The 17,527-nt window shown below is 39.3% G+C and overlaps 1 protein-coding gene across 1 annotated transcript; it reads left to right on the top strand.

The window, feature by feature from the left end:
• Positions 1 to 3,673: 3,673 nt before the first annotated feature.
• Positions 3,674 to 17,291, top strand: LOC122654826 (homeobox-leucine zipper protein ATHB-15). Its single transcript, XM_043849086.1, has 18 exons — positions 3,674 to 4,752; positions 4,847 to 5,006; positions 5,181 to 5,281; positions 5,389 to 5,479; positions 5,782 to 5,877; positions 5,986 to 6,099; positions 6,191 to 6,274; positions 6,396 to 6,551; positions 6,655 to 6,729; positions 7,028 to 7,134; positions 7,220 to 7,412; positions 8,016 to 8,201; positions 8,357 to 8,437; positions 10,031 to 10,165; positions 11,062 to 11,384; positions 11,515 to 11,620; positions 16,000 to 16,149; positions 16,898 to 17,291. The coding sequence occupies exons 1-18, from the start codon at positions 4,535 to 4,537 to the stop codon at positions 17,042 to 17,044; spliced, it is 2,523 nt and encodes an 840-aa protein (XP_043705021.1). The 5' UTR covers positions 3,674 to 4,534; the 3' UTR covers positions 17,045 to 17,291.
• Positions 17,292 to 17,527: the final 236 nt, after the last annotated feature.

Raw genomic sequence — 17,527 nt, 5'->3', positions numbered from 1 at the left:
CTGCAAGATGGCCCCATTTTTCTGTGGCTTCTCTGCATAGATGGGTCATGGGCATGGTTATAAATACGATATCAGTATTTGTATCGGTTTCAGCCGATATATTTTTTCGGTGTTTCACAAATACAGTATCGATCCAGTAGTACTCAATACGATACCTAACACGTTTTAGAAAACTAGAAGTGCAGTTTTTTTTTTTGTTTGGTAGAGCTAGAAGTGCAGTTTAGCTACTGCGTTTAGTCTTCTTAAACGTATCAAACCAGTCGTTGCACATTGGTGCTTGTAGGTGCCCACTCATTATAAAAAATAAAAATAAATAAAAGGAAGAAGATCTCTATCAAGTTGCGTTTCCGTCTAAACACAAGACTGTGTGAAATGACTACTTTGCCCTTTGAAATGAAAAACCCCACCCTCATTTGTGCCCTTGTGCATGTTCATTTGGTCCTGTGGTTGTGCAAGGATCACAGTCTGCCCGTAAATAAAATAAGGGGGAGCGTTATCTGTGGGAGAGCACAGGGGCCACCTGAACACGACAACCAATGAGAATGCGCACAAGCATCTTAGGGGGCATGATTTCCACCCTTCATGGGGGTGGGGTGGTCATTCCCCCCCCCCACACACGGAGAACATTTTTCCATAAAATTAAGAGAGGGTTCTTTAGCAAACGGGACAAGATACACAAGAGAGGGGGCATACGAAGGTGTCAGAAAGAGATAGAGATAGGGAACGTTGATACATCTTATGTTGCTTGCTTAGAAAATATTTTTTTTTTGGTAAGATGGTTCAAAGAATATTTGTCCTAATATAAAATGCTAATATTCTAGAAAGCACACAAAGCATTAGAACAATGTTTCCACACACAAAAAATAGATAAAATGCATTAGGATATTATCTATCTTTATCAATTATTATCCAAAATCCCACTCCGCTAGAAAGCATGATTTATCTTTGAATTCAACGTAGTTGTGCGAAAATACTAGACATTAGAAGTATAAAAACTGTGTGCATTGTATAGAGACCAGATCATGTCCTTGTACAAGTAGTGTCCAACTCCAAGGCCCTCCAGGGCCATTCACATGAAATCCACTCTTCCTAGATTTCATATGATTGGCCTTGGAGGGCCTTGGACGGTACTTGTATAAACACATGATCTGCGCTCCGTTGTATAGACACCCTCCAAAAAAAAAAAAAATAAATAAATGTGTGCATTGTAACTATATGGGTTGAAATCATCGGTCCACTTTCTATCAAAAAAAAAAAAAAGAGTCACTGGTCCACTTGATAATGGAAGTCTCTTGAGTCTTGTCCACCGTTGGCTACACTTTACAAAGTCAAGAGATAAGTCTCAAAATTTTAAAATTAAAATTAAATAATTTTTTCAAAGTAGGAATTATAAGATGGGAAAAAGATCGATGCTTGGCCTCTAGAGTGTGTACATATGCACTGACCAATGAGAGCGCCCAAACATTGTTCTGTGCAGGATTTTCACCTTGGAGCAGTGTGGTAATTTAGTGTGTGTTAGAAATCTGAACAAAAAAGGAGAGGACAAAAAGAAGGCCTGAGTCGAACGAAATCGTTCTGTCCTTAAGACAGTATTTGCACCCTCCTAATCCTGCAAAGGGTTGCAGCAAACCTGCCTCCCAAGATAAATCAGGCGGAATGTTACTGGTTGCAGAGACAGTAACACTGTGAAGCTATCAGAGATCGATGCGCACGTGCGAAGTGCAAAGTGCGCCATCAAAGTGCCACATTACGCCTCACGCACGCGCACGCACACGCGTACGTGCTCGGACGGTTACCGTCCTCGCTCGTAAGTGCACCGTACAATCTCTTATAGCATTACATGTGATAATAATAACTACTAACTATTAACACATATAAACCCAATGAGCTTTCCTTTCATAGCCGATGTGGGACTAAAAGTCCACATCAATATTTTAAAAAATTCCAACAGTGTGCTTCTATGTCTTGATGCAAGAGCCACACAGACTAGACGACCGCATCAGAGAGTCCATTTTTTTTGCATGTCAAATTGCAATTCAAGAATTGAGTTTGTTTACACATGAGTTAGGTGTCAACACCTGGCTTTTAGCAATTGATTCATATGAGCAGGTGAACTTGCAATTCATCAAAATTTGTTTTTTTGTTTAAAAAAACTTACAATTCTATTAAAATTTGCCACGAGACAATATAGTTTTGAAAATCCAGAGTTAAAGAGTGATGATCATCGAAGTCTATATGGGAATCGTTATCTTCTCCTGTTATTGCACGGTGCTGTAACGCATTATGCGGTGCTGCAAAGATCATGTGGCACAGCAGACCCCACATGGTGAACATGATCTCTGCAACTACCGCACGATGCGTTACAGCATAGTGCTGTAATAGAACAGGATAAGATAGCTCTAAAATTTGACAAGTCAACAATCGATAACAGTTCATCTTGCCCTAACAATCACATTATTTACGCACGTGATATAATTTTTTGGGAACAATGGCTGTGGGCCTGTAACACAGTGTAGACTCCAGAGACGGCGACCCAGGCCCACTATTGATTATCTATTCTCCTACATTATACACATCTATACAATACGTATGTATGTTCATGTAGCATCTGGTGTCATGTGTATGTCTCGGCGTGAGAATCCGTACAATATCTGTGAAGGCGAGGCGATCATGACAAAAGGCTGATGTGTTATTTTAAAATTTAAAAAAAAATATAGCCTTGAAATTAGAAATCGAGACGCATGCAAAAACCCTCATTATTCTGTCCTCTCTGACCCACGCAAGCCATCCCATGTCCCACATGCCAATGCTTTCGTTTTTTTAAGTTTCGGTTTCCAATATACTCTCATGAATTGCATCCCACTCCCTACCCTAAATGCCTTACAATTTTCTTTAATTTACCTACTTACCCTTTCCCACTCCCTGCCCTTGATCCTGTTTCTTCTGGATGCAGGAATATTATAAATATTTAGAGGTTTTTTAGGGAATATAGACCGAGTGTTTCAGCTGTTCGGCGCCTTCAGTTAATTTGATGGCATTTAATGCAATTATTAGATTTGCTTTGTTGGTTGTTTGTCGATTCTAATGTCATTTTCGTCAGGTAAAGGTCCGTATATATAAATTTCTACTGCATTTTCTACACTGAAAAGAGAGCTTTAGCCGAAGCTCTGAACCAATGCGCGAAGGCAGCAGCAGCCGCGGAAGACGAGAATTTTGATTTTATCGGTGTCAGGTTAGGTTTTCTCCTTTATACCTTTGATTGCTATCTTCTTCCCAAGGAGAAAAGAAAGATTGGAATCATAGAGAAACACCATTGTTGAGTTCTTGTTTAGATTTCTGCAATCACTGGGAAATGATATTTATGTTTGCTTGCGGTAGTCTCTATATATGATATTAATTTGTGGTGAGAGTGTTTTTTTTCTTCTTTTTTTGTTTCAGATACCCTAAGATGTTTCAGAGGTTAGGAACGATCGGCTGAAATCAGCAGAGAGATCGTGGAAACGATGTGGAGCGCTTCTGCGGCTGCAAGCACTTCGCTGAAGCTCTCCGGATAGGAAGGAGGAGGAAGAAGAAGAAGGTCTGAAACCGCTCGTACGAGTGACCTGTCATCGGTGTTGTTGTGTTTATATTTATTTTTTCATTTTGCTTGGAGGACGCGGAGGAAAAATTTGAAACAGTGCAGCAAACGCTTTGCTTCCTTACTGAGAGATTTTGGTTTTCGTTCTGACCTTTTAGGGAATCGGGGGATCAGACGATTTGAACTGCTGACTCGTCCGTATCAGAGAGGGAAAGAACAAGCTTCAAATCTCGAGAAACCTCTGGTGTGAAAATTATACTCCTTCCCCTTGTTTCTTTTGCTTTTATTCACGTAAGCTTCGGATAACGAGGAAAAGAGGAGCAGATGCGAATGTATTGAGGTTTATAGGAGAAAAGAATCACTGTCTCTACTGTTTCAGGCCTGCCATCCTAAAACATTTGGTGGATGATATATCTTCAAAGATTCAATGTTTACGGATGTTTCTGAAATAAACATAGATTGTCTGCTTGTTGGAGTTTCCTAGATTAAGAGCAGATCATTAAGGACGTTTGAGGTGGTTTACAGCTCCGATCTCGAAAGATCTATCTCTCTTGTGTTCAACGCTGCTTCATAGTGAGGAAAGAAGGACAAAGACGTTTGAGCTTGGGAAACGGCGACCTTTTTTCTAAAATATTTTCTTCGCCCGTGCGTTTCGAGATAGTTGGAGGGGCAATTTTGAGGAAGCATAGAATATGGTGGTTAATTTCTCCCCACCCTCCGGGGCGGACGTGTTTGACTCCTGATCCTAAAATAGCAGGGTTACGTTTTGGTTACCTTAGTTGTGATGCCAGCGGAGATAAAGCAACCCAACTCAGCTTCCTGCTTGCTGAGTGCTAGAATATTAAGAGCTGCTTTCGTTTGAGTTAGCTCTTTCTGGTTGAGCTTTTGGATAAGCGGTTCGTATAGTGTGAGAAAATTTTTTGGGGCTTCTGCTACCTGTGCTTCTCTGGTTTTGAAATGATGATGGCCGTGACAACGTCCTGCAAGGAGGGTAAAACTGGGATGGACAATGGAAAGTATGTCCGCTACACTCCTGAGCAGGTGGAAGCGCTTGAAAGGTTCTATCATGAATGCCCGAAGCCCAGCTCCCTTCGGCGGCAACAACTTATCAGAGAATGCCCAATTCTCTCCAACATTGAGCCAAAGCAGATAAAAGTCTGGTTCCAGAATCGAAGGTATCGTGTGGAAAAGTAAAGGACTTTTGATGAATTATAGTTTCCATTCAATGTCTAAGTTTGTGTTTGATTGCGTTCTTTTTTCCTTCTTCAGATGCAGAGAGAAGCAGCGGAAAGAATCTTCACGCCTTCAAGCTGTCAATAGGAAGCTGACTGCAATGAACAAGCTTTTAATGGAGGAGAATGACAGGTTGCAGAAGCAGGTGTCACAGCTGGTGTATGAGAATGGCTACTTTCGCCAACACACTCAGAGTGTAATGGACAGAGGCCTTCTGCCCTTTTTATTTTCCTTTTCTTTCAATTTTGAGTTCCTAGGTCCTACACGTACAATAATTTCTGTGCTGAAAACTTGAAACTCATTTTCCTTTTTGGTTGTTTTGGCATCACTGAATTGTGATTCTTTACCTTTTTCGGATCTTTTCTTGCAGACTGCTCTTGCCACCACGGATACAAGTTGTGAATCCGTGGTGACCAGCGGTCAACACCATTTGACGCCTCAGCATCCGCCAAGAGATGCTAGCCCTGCTGGGTTAGTAGAAAACCAATTCGGAATGCTTGTTATATTTTTTTTTTGTCATTGTGCTATGGGAAATGCTAGTTCTTTATTTAACTGAGGTAATCCTTGCATTTTTCTAGACTTTTGTCCATTGCAGAGGAGACTTTAACAGAGTTTCTTTCGAAGGCCACTGGAACTGCTGTGGAGTGGGTCCAAATGCCTGGGATGAAGGTTACCTCTTCCTCTCCTTCCCTTTTCTGTCAATGTGGTCGCTCTTATTTTCAGTCTAAATTAGAGAAACTTAGGAAATTAAAAAATTGCAATTTCAGTAATCTGAGTATCATTCAGTAACTAGTTAGTTATGTGTAGTCTTTTACGTTCCTAATGCCATTATTTCATTTCTCACTTCCTCATTACATTTTAACAATTGGATGCTACTGGAAACTTTTGGTCGCCGTAGTTCCCTAAAGTTCTTTTGCTTGATGATCAATTGACAATTTTGTCCGCTCTTAACTTTCCTTTGAGGTGCTCAGCCTGGTCCGGATTCCGTTGGAATCGTTGCTATTTGTCACGGTTGCACTGGAGTAGCTGCACGTGCCTGCGGTCTGGTGGGTCTAGAGCCCACAAGGGTGAGTTCTTTCTTCAACATGGTATCTTAATTTGTTCTTGTTGTCAGTGTCTTCTGAATTTTATTGATTGTGCTTATGGGAAGGACTGAACCTATAAGTTCCTTGCAGGTAGCAGAAATCCTCAAAGATCGGCCTTCATGGTTCCGTGATTGTCGAGCTGTGGATGTGTTAAATGTGCTGCCCACTGGAAACGGTGGAACCATTGAGCTGCTCTACATGCAGGTAGGTTAGAAATTTTTTGAACTTGCAATATCTAGTGAGTGGAAATGTTCGGTTGCTTGACGAACCTTTCAATTTTGTTCACGTTACGCAGCTCTATGCGCCAACAACATTGGCACCTGCTCGGGACTTCTGGTTGTTGCGCTATACTTCTGTATTAGAGGATGGTAGTCTTGTGGTATGTAACTCTTTGCGTGCGATTGGAGAGTCAATAAGATTGTGCCTGTTTTTTGTTTTGCTTCACAGTATCAAAATGTGGGTGTGTTCTGATGGTGCCATTTCTTTAATGAAATGCTTAGGTCTGTGAAAGATCACTTAGCAACACTCAGGGTGGTCCAAGCATGCCACCAGTACAGCACTTTGTGAGGGCAGAAATGCTGCCGAGTGGGTACCTGATAAGGCCCTGTGAAGGGGGTGGATCAATTATACATATTGTTGATCACATGGATTTGGAGGCACGTGAATTCATGTTATTTAAATCCTTTGGTTGAGTTTGGCAATATGTGGTCTGAAAAACTAGCCATTGATAACTTAAAATGTCCTGATTCTGTTAAACAGCCATGGAGTGTACCAGAAGTGTTGCGCCCGCTGTATGAATCATCAACGGTGCTTGCACAGAAGACAACAATGGCGGTATGACAAATCTGTTTTCATCTATGTAGACATTATAAATTTTTGCTGGTAGTCGGTCTGAAATTTTATCTGGGCAGCTTGACTTGTGAAAAATTTCTATTAGTCTTTCAACTTATCTTTTCTTATTCAAGGTCAAGGATATGCAGAATTTTAGAGGGGTAAAAGGGAGAGGGTAGAAAAAAAAGTAAAGGCTTTCTCTCAATTTTACAATACTCAAGTAGTGAATTATGAGAAAGGAGGAGAGATATGGTAATTGTGGTTGTCAGCATCCTAATCTGCCCTTGGTGGTTGTACTCAGGCTTTACGCCAGCTAAAGCAGATTGCCCAAGAAGTTTCTCAGCCAACTGTGTCCGGTTGGGGCAGGCGACCTGCGGCCCTACGAGCACTTAGCCAGAGGCTTAGCAGGTGTGCGTATTTTGGTACTGTGAGATCACCTTGTTGGGGATGGTACATGTATCTTTTGACATTGATATTCTGATGTATTCTGCAGGGGATTTAATGAAGCCCTTAATGGTTTTACTGATGAGGGATGGTCTGTGATGGGAACTGATGGCATGGATGATGTTACAGTCCTCGTGAATTCCTCTCCTGGCAAAATCATGGGTGTTACTCATTCCTTTGGAAATGGATTTCCATCTGTCAGCACTGCTGTTCTGTGTGCCAAGGCATCTATGCTTTTGCAGGTCAGGATACTGAACTTGCAGCATTTGTCGAAGTACTAATATAAATTACTGGGAAAAACATTATGAGGTGTATGTTGATACTTTTATCATTTATAGGCAACTCTTTCCAAGTTTTTGTTCTTATTTTTTTTGGGTCTTCATTGAGTGTTTCCTTTTCAAAAAAGATATATTCTGAAAAGAGATATATCATAAACCTTCAGCAAATATATTTATCTTCACCTTCAAATTTTATTGGTAACTGATGTAATGTTGCTCAAACTAACATATACTTTCCAGGCATTATGGGAGGAGATTTTCTCAGTCATTTGACTTCCATTGACACTTGAGGAATTTAATATTTGCTTCACATCTTCAAGTTAACGTAAATAACCAGAAGGATCTATTTTATGCCAATCCGATATTTCGTTTTCATTTCCTGTTTGACTAATTCTGTCAAAATCTTTTGATCTAAGCAACTTCAGAACCTCTCTGGATTGATCTCATTGAATCATTATTAATAATACTGAATTTAGAACCTTTCTAGAATGACATCTTATATAACTTCTACCTGTATTTTGTCTTGATTTTTTACTTGTTCTTCTGTGATTTCATCCTCATTTGCAGAATGTGCCTCCAGCTATACTCCTCAGGTTCCTTCGGGAACATCGCTCGGAATGGGCAGACAACAGCATTGATGCTTACTCAGCTGCAGCTGTTAAAGCTGCTCCCTGTAGCTTACCGGGGTCTAGAATCGGAAGTTTTGGTGGTCAGGTTATCCTTCCGCTGGCTCACACAATTGAGCATGAAGAGGCAAGTAATTTACTCTGGTGCAGTGTTTTCCTGTTTTCATGCGACATTGGCAAAGAATGAGTTTTGCAATCCACTCCTTTAACTTAATTACATGGTTGAAGCTCTTTCCTGCATTCTGAGTGCTTATCCAAAATAAAAAAATGTGTATGAAACAGTTCTTAGAGGTCATTAAGCTGGAAAACATGGGCAGTGGTCAGGATGACACAATTTTATCTAGGGACATATTTCTCTTGCAAGTAAGTTATCTCTCTTTTGCTCAGTTCATGTTGTAGTTCTTAGTTGCTATCCCATGTTTCATTTCATTAGCTTACATTTTGTTTATCTTTGGAGGTGGGATTTGTTTTGGTAACAACATAGGAAACTGTTGCCATTTTAAAACAATTCTCACAGGTGTAAAGTGAGTTGGTGAATAAGAAAGGAGAAAGAGGGTTGGGCACACCTCTGGCTTTTCAGGAGCTAGCAGCTGTGCCCAATAGAGAGGGTGGGAATGACATGTATTTTATTTTCATCCTGCTTTCCCATGTGGGCAAGAAGAGCCATTTTTATTAAATAAATCCAAGAATATTCAAGCTCTCTTTGTAGAGTAAAGTTCAGTACCAAGGTCACAGCGATGATACTGCTGTTGACAGGGGGAGTGGGCGAGTATAAATGTGGCTAAGCTGATTGTCTCCTTATTTGGATGATTCTGGATATGCTCCTTAAACTCTCATGTGGCAGAAAACCCAGTCACTGAAAAATCTTTGTTTATATACCTTTCCTCTGAAGAATGAAGGACTATTAAAAAATATAGTAGTATTAATGTAAAAGACTTTCAAAATTCAAGAATAGACAAGCCTTTGTATAAAAGTTCCTGTCAACACTACCTCCTGATAATGGGACTGCAGCTCTTGACTGGGTTGCTAGTTATTAAAGTGGGGTTTGGGGGGGGGGGGGGAATGTTGTCATTGATTTTTCTCCCAGTCTGTAAAAACCTAAAATGAGCACGCGAGTGCGCATGCATGATACAATCTCCGCTCTCTCTCACACAGTGGTTTAATTGGAACTTATTACATGTGGAAATTAATAATGTATAAACTACATTCTTTACTTTTTGCTTGGTTTTGGGGATCTCATAGAGACGTTGAATGTGGGTCTGGACATGCACACACAAATACATTTGATTAATCCTTTTCCTCAACTATTTGGGGGTATTTATGACATATAACTAAGTTTGCAGATGTGGCAATCTCACTGTGGTCTGAAAAGCCTGCTCTTAGCAATCATGACCTGTGAAGAAGAAGAAGAGAAGGAAAGCAGTAGAGAACGGAGAGAGAAAGAGATTACAATAGAAGAAAAGGGGAGAGAATCCTAGGCCATGATAGAGTTCGTGGTCTATCCCCACTATTTATAACATAAAGCAATTGACTCTTAGTAGGAAATCTACTAAGAGTACAAGTCTAATAAACCTACTAAGAGTACAAGTCTAATTACAGGGAAAGTAAACTACAACTACAACTCATAGCTTAACAATTACAGCTAAACAGGGACACTAGCCCTCACGGTAATAATGACAAACACCCTTAATGGTAGCAGTGTTTAACACTTCTCCTGAAGTTGGAGTGTGTGTGTTTGTATATATATATATAAAAACAACAAGAATAGATATTAACAACAGAACCAGTGTTGAACATATATAGCAGTTGTAGACGCCAGTTGGGAAAGTTGTGTACACTTAGCTTAGATTTGCTGTTTGTTGCAAATTTTATACTTTTGACTTTCCCTTTTATTGTTCTGAATATCAACTTTAGCATCATTTATGCTTATTGACTTTGTCAGTACTGTTTCCTCAGCTATGTAGTGGTGTGGATGAGAAGGCTGTAGGCACCTGTTCTGAGCTTATTTTTGCTTCAATTGATGCATCTTTTGCTGATGATGCACCTCTTTTACCTTCTGGTTTCCGCATCATCCCGCTCGACTCTGGGGTGGTAAGTATTTTGAGTAACCATTTATTATAATTTATTTTTCTTCTTCTATTTCTATTACTGCTACCACCAATACTTCTACCTTTTTCCGTTACATGTTCTTGTGTAAACTTCATTTGTAGATATATGTACCATGCTAATCTTGAGATTAGGGAGAATTTGTCTATAGTCTATTGGACAAGTTCTGAATTTTTTTTGGTGGGGTGGGTGGGGTAAGAAGTTACAAGCCTGCGTGTGGCATTTTGAATCCCCTAGTTCCGGCTTCAGAATTGAAAATGGGAAAGTAAAAATGTCCCAGGGAAACTAACCTCACAACCATGTACAACTACTCAACTCAACTCTTCTTATCCCAACCAACTAAATGGGGTCAGCTACATAGATCCTTTTTCTCCAATCATATCTATTCAAAGCCATACTTGTTACTAGACCTAAGCTATGATGTCTGACCTCACAACCACATCCACCCATAAAATGACTGCAAATTGCTTTGAACAAATAGGAATGAAGGATAACACCGATGCAGGGATCGAATCCTAGTGGTGGACTTGGGGGTTTCATCTCTTTCTCTCACTCCAACTTCCTTCTTTGGAGATGGGGATTTTTTAGTCCTTTGGACTTCTTTTTTCTTCTGAAATGTTAAGTGAATAAGAGGTGGTCATTTGAATATTAGAAAGTAGCTCCTTAAATGCTGTGGTCCTATTTTTTAAACTGCTTAGCAGAAAAATATCAATTATAAACTACTTATCAAAGAAAATATCAATCATAAAGTGCCTAACAAAGTGATTTGTAAGGGAACCTGCTTTTATTGTATTATTTTCCTGTTACCCATTTGCTATTATTTAGAAAACAAAACGGATTCTGCGTATATCCTTTTTTGGCTTACTTTCAACATCATGCAGGACGCTGCCAGTCCAAATCGTACACTGGACCTTGCTTCTGCTCTTGAGGTGGGGCCCACTGGAAGTAGAACATCTGGTGACTATTCTGGCAGTTGTGCTTCTAGATCCGTGATGACTATAGCTTTTCAGTTTGCATTTGAGAGTCACCTACAAGAGAATGTAGCATCCATGGCTCGACAGTATGTCCGAAGCATTATATCATCCGTTCAAAGGGTTGCACTGGCTCTCTCTCCTTCTCGTCTCAGTTCTCATGGTTGTCTCCGGCCACAACCTGGCAGTCCTGAAGAACATACACTAGCTCGGTGGATCTGTCACAGCTATAGGTCTGGCACTCTTCTTTGTTTTGAGATTATGAAGTAGGGTAACTTCCGTATTGCAACTTTTCTCCTGATTTTAAGAAAGAAGGAGGGGAGTATAATCTATTCAGGTTTAACATTTTTCTTTTTTTTGCAGGTGTTATTTAGGGGGGGATCTACTCAAACCTAGCGGTGAAGGAAGTGAATATATTCTGAAAACCCTTTGGCATCACCCTGATGCAATTATATGTTGCTCATTGAAGGTGTTGACATAATATATATACTTCATTATCTTATTTGAATTGCTATTGTATCATTTGCTAAACACTTAATGTGTCAATGATGTTGAGCTCGAATGGAGATGATGCAGCAGCCAAGGACGGCTACAGTATCTAAGAAGGAAAGACCAGAATTCTAGTCACTCTAGGAGTCCTAGTCAATCTTATTCCTAGTCTGATTTGGAGTTCTATTTTCAAGTTTCTATTCCTGTTTTGACTATGTTTAGTTGCCCTAGTTCAGGTTGGATTAGGACTCTATAAGTCCAGTCCTGTTTTGATCATGTTTTCTTTATCAAGTCAAGCCCTAGAATTATTAGGAATTTGAGTCCATATTGCATTCTAAGTCTATGTTCTGTTTTTAGAGTCATAGTTTGAGTAGGATTGTCAGATGCTAATCTGTTTTGACTATTCCAAGTAGTAGTTTCAATTCCAAGTCAGGTTAGGACTTTTAGAGAATCAGTTTCTGAGTTTTATATAAAAATGTAGTGGCCTATAGTCTGATACACAATTTTATCAAATAAAGCTTTTAGTTTTTTGAAAATTGTGCTGTAGAGTCAGTGATTACTTAGTGGATGCTGAGTGGTACTTCTGTGGATTCTGAGGTGAAGACCTGGTGGATTCCAAGTGAGGCTTTGGTGGATTACCATTCTGGTTTTTTTATGTTTCTTTTTTATGTAGCCCTTTCTATCATTCAAGCAAGGTTTAGGTTAGAATTTATTAGTTTCTAAACCCGATGGCTATAGTGTTTTACCTGAAATTACAGTTTCAGATTTGCTTCCATCCTTGATTCTAGCTTCTGATTTGGTTATTGATTTTTTCTTGCCATACCTGAATGCAGTTTATCTCTTTCTCAGTTTTCAGTCTCTTTTAGGTCCAAAACTTTCCATCAATTTCTGGTTTTTCCTGGTTCATGTCAAATTCTGTTTTGCTTTTCTGAAGCTGAATACAGTAAACTGCTGAATCGTCATTTGAATCACTACTTGATTTCTGTTTGAGTTCTCACAAATTCCTATCAATTCTGCACTTTTTTGGGTTCCTTTGTTGAAGAAGATTTTTCTTTATAACTCATAATCCAGGCATCAGAATTGAATCAGATTTGCTGGCCCTCTCTACCTATAAAACAAAACCTACAATAGTCTTTTGTTCAGGTTATTAAATTTTATTTTATTTTATTCTAGTTCTTGTTCCTCTTTCCTACGATCCTGATGCAAGCTAATCTCCAGCTGGAATTCTCCTGGTTCGGGATTAGTTCTGCATCAGGAGATTTACTACCTACTCTAGCCATTCACTTTCTTGATATGAAAGTGGGAACTCATATTCCCTGTCTCTTTCAGATTAAAGTTTAGCTTATCTAATTCATCCTCTGTTTATGATTTTCTAATACTATAATAATTGATTAAAAAGAGGGAGGGTGCTTGTCTAGCATTTATATAGAGGTAGAGAAATGCTGCATGGTTTTACTCTCGAGGATAGTTGAAACATATGATAGTCCTGAACATCAAGAGAAATAGATGGTCACAAGGACCTGGTTATTGTCAGATATTGGTACAACTACATGTTGTCCCAATGATGTAGAGAACATTGACCTTGGAAACCCGACACAGTTGTTTGAATGTGGAACTTTATGGTTATATGGTATTGAATTGTGTTTTTGGTTGTTGGAGAGCTCTAGAAAATGAAAAAGTAAAATGTCAAGATCAAGTAGGTAAACGAAGTTGATAAAAACTAAACATGCATTGATTGTTGTTTGGCTGTATTGAGAAAGTGCAAGTAAAGAATGGTTTTTAGTTTCTCTCGGAAGGTAGCCATATGGGGGGAGAATGTTGGAAAGGCTCCAAACTCGGGGAAAAGTGAATTTTCCAAACTGGATAACTGGAAAGCTAGATTGGTTCACCCTTTTTCCTTAAGGTGGACTTATATCAAACTTCACTTCATGCATTCTCATGACAACTGGACATTCCTTACTGGAGTATTTTCTGGTGGGTTGTATCATGTATGTCTATCACTTATTACTATGATAGAGGAAGTGAAGACCAAACGACTTATGGAAGATGGTGGGGCTAGGTTGACTAAAACAGTAGTAAATACCCAACCCAGCAATAGAATCAGTAGGTACTGTAGTACAGCAGGTTAACCCTTACTTAACAGCAACAATAGGGTTTATAACAGGCCCAAACTTAGATCAACAATAGGAGTTGACACTGGTATTAAGACCACAGATTATAAGCACAATCCAAGGGTCAGATTGGTGCCCACAGCTGATGTAATGTGTATGGCGGCTTGCTGCCAGAATTAGAAATTAGGTAAACTGTGGATCCTTATGTCAGAACATCTTCAGATTGATACTGCAGTAGGTAATGTTGATAATAAGAATCCCTGAAAGTCTCTCTCAAAATGGATGATCAGAATTGAAGCTACAGAAGAAATCCCAAAATAGCAACTGATGGTCAACTAATAATAGCCACTGATTTGCAGCACCATGGATGGGACTCAAGCTTCCTTCGAGTGGAGGGTCTATGGTGTTCAATGACACTTTAGAATCTCAGCCACAGATGATGGCTAGATTCAGAGTAAAGAGTCTTGACCAAAGTTAGAAACTCAAGTATAGTTTTAGCAACTTACAGACCCAAAAGTTCTATCCATTGGATGAACTTAAACTCATTGCCGAAGGGAGGCTGTATATCAGAAGTTGGCTTTTGATTGATGGACAGATGAGGGGATGGTGTATCCTGAAGTTTCTGCCAGAAAAACCTCCAAACTCGTATGCTGCAGGATGGAATTCAATCTTCTAAAACCAGCACTCTTTGAGAATTGATGGAACAGTCTTCTATTGATAGTCAGCAGCAATAACAGAGAACAAAGATGGTCTCGGCATTCTAAGTGATGGTTGTTGCAGGTTAATAAAATAGAAACTAAGAGAGGAGAAGGAAGGGAAGAAGGGCGGGGGGGGGGGGAATATGACCAAGGCCTCTCACCTATGGCATTGTTCAGTTTCTCACAGACCTGGTCCCTCACTATAACTGTCTCTCACAGCACACGAGGCACAAGCCAAGCTTTATACAAAGCTCAGATCATGAGGTGTTATGTAGACAGCCCCTCTTTTAATGATAACAGAAACTGGATCCCTTCTTGTGTGGGAAAGGAGATCTTAATACAAATTGCAATCTAATCAATTAGAAATTATCCTAATACGGTTTGCTGCTCTTAGGTACATAATAATAGAAACTAGTTACAAGATAAAACCTGTTCTGGAGTTATCTACCAAAATTAGAAACAAAACTAAACTTAGCAACTACTGTTACATAAAAGAAACCTACATCAAAAATAGAAACTAAATAAAGCTACTAAAATCCCCTATGCATGGACTGTCTACCATAATAGTGGGCCTCAATCTGGCCCCTGAAAATGGACCAATAACTGGCCAAAAGGCCTTGGTTGGCTGGCTAGCTGCCTGGATAGGCCAGGCTCAATGGCTTGCTGGTTCTTGCTCTTCAAGCTCTGTTGATTTGCATCCGAAGATTAAGTCTTTCTATTATATACACTTTAGAACAAAGTAATCACATCTGGTCATCTTTTTATCTTTTTTTTTGTTTTTTTGTTTTTTTGTTTTTGGGGGGTGGGGGTTGTACAGGTTATTGAATGCATCTTTATCACTGGCTTAAGGTCTATGTTGAAGTGTTGAACAGGTATAGATTTTGATGCTCTTCATTTCACTGCTGGTCTGTGTTGTCAAGGCAATGCACTGGTTCCGCCATGGAAGGGGGCTATGTGACAGTCTCAGGCAAGGTCTAACTAGACATTCATGTAGGTATCTAGGTGCACGTACACCTAGATGGCCATTTTGGCAAATCGACAACCAAATCACTACAAATACAGAACTGAGTTCTTTTGTCTGTTTTGCTGTATAGTCATCATATTTGATGTTGCGTTTTATTTGTAATATGAGAAACAAAAAAACTAATATAAGTTGGATGCTTTTTCATTATTATTTATCTGTTTGTTATATAGATTTGCTGTCTACATGTGTTAGACTATGACAACTGTGTTATTTGGGAATGTCGTGCTGCCTTGGGGTGTCAAAACGGATCAGAAGAGACTAGGCTGGAGTTCGAGGGTTTGACTATTTGCTAGCATATATATATATTTGGCATAATAAGAATAATATAAAAAATAAATCTGGAGAAGCATCTCTGAGATGTGACACTTTTCTTTTGGTGCGAATAAATTCTTTTGCACCAGCCTCTATTTCTGCTTCTGTTTTTCCTATGTGAATTTTGACTTTTATGATTGCTCATGGTTATGCTGTTATATCTGGTTTTCTTGTTTTTAGAGGGGTTGTAACCTAAATTGTATGATATATGCAGGCTTTACCAGTTTTCACTTTTGCAAATCAAGCAGGTCTCGACATGCTTGAGACAACCTTGGTTGCACTTCATGACATAACTCTGGAAAAGATATTTGATGATCATGGGCGAAAGACACTGTGCTCAGAGTTCCCACAGATAATGCAGCAGGTTCAGCTCTGACCCTTTGATAAATTATATCTGATGTGAAAAAAGAAAAGGAAGAGTTTTGGGATGTTAGGGTCTCAATTTTTTATTCCAGAAAATTAATTAAGCACTTCAATTTAAGATAAAATAAAATACATGCTTCCAGTGATCATAGACTGTCTTTTGCCACCAAGAGAGTCAAGAACCTTTCAAGTCCTATATTAATTTATAAACTTCATATTAATGTATCGCCCTGAAATTCAGTCTGTTTTGGCTGGTTGGAGGACTCCATATTTTCTGTTACTCAGCACCTCCTAATGGAAAACTGTGAGACATCATTATTAACCGTTACTACATGATGCATAAGATGCAAAGTCAATGGTTCGGTTAGGACTTCATTGATTTAACAATCAAGGGGTGCTCAGGCGCTTTATGTGTTGCATTTATAAGTTACTGTTCAAAAAGAGGGAAGGGAAATATAATAGGGTTCAATGCATTGCAAATGGTGACCTCCCACCCCTCTATGGACTCTTACCTTCTTACCCTCATGGAGGGTTGCATAATATAGAAACAGTTTTTGAATGGTTAATAGCCCAATTTGAAAGTTCCTGAATGATTGGACTGTCTGGATAATGAAGTCACCTCATTAGAAGTGATAGAGAAACATCTTTTATTAACAGTGAAAAGAAATGTTGCTTCCTTGGCATATTTGTTTTTCTGAAGATCTCTTTCTGGAACTCTTCATTGATTGATTGGTTGGGTCTTGTGGCAGGGGTTTGCATGCCTTAAGGGTGGTATCTGTTTGTCTAGCATGGGGAGGCCAGTCTCTTATGAGAGAGCCGTTGCTTGGAAGGTGTTGAATGAAGAAGAAAATGCTCACTGTGTTTGTTTCCAGTTTGTCAACTGGTCTTTTGTTTGAAATCCCAAATCTGATTAGGTAGGAGTGTAGTGCAAAAGAGAACCCTGGAATTGCTCAGCTTTTGTAAGTGAGCTTAATTGGTGAACCTGACCCTGCTTTTGTCTTTTGAGATTGGTCTTGATGTTTCAAGGGTCTCTATACTTATTTATTGTTGGCAAATTTCGTCTTAGAAACACCTTGGTACCTTTATATCTATCTATTGCAGTTTTTGGTGGTTCTTTTCAAGTTTCAGTTTAGTTTCTGGAATTTACAGTATCATGCATTTTGTTGGGGGTGGTTCGTGCATTAATCAAATGTTTAATTAACCCTGAAACTCCAATCAAGACCTGGAGTTTGGATGACAGATTTTGGATTGGTGGAAATGGTTCCATTCTTGTTTTTTTGACCCACCATCTGCTTGTTCTGGTACGAGTAAGCTTGATCATCAGAATTCATCAGAGTTGCCAATCTCGGTGTCACTTGTTTGAAATAGCGGTTTGAATT

Source organism: Telopea speciosissima, chromosome 3 (assembly GCF_018873765.1).
Source record: "Telopea speciosissima isolate NSW1024214 ecotype Mountain lineage chromosome 3, Tspe_v1, whole genome shotgun sequence".
Lineage (NCBI taxonomy): Eukaryota > Viridiplantae > Streptophyta > Magnoliopsida > Proteales > Proteaceae > Telopea > Telopea speciosissima.
The sequence above is the reverse complement of the archived record's forward strand: the minus strand, read 5'-3'. Positions and strand labels throughout refer to the sequence as shown.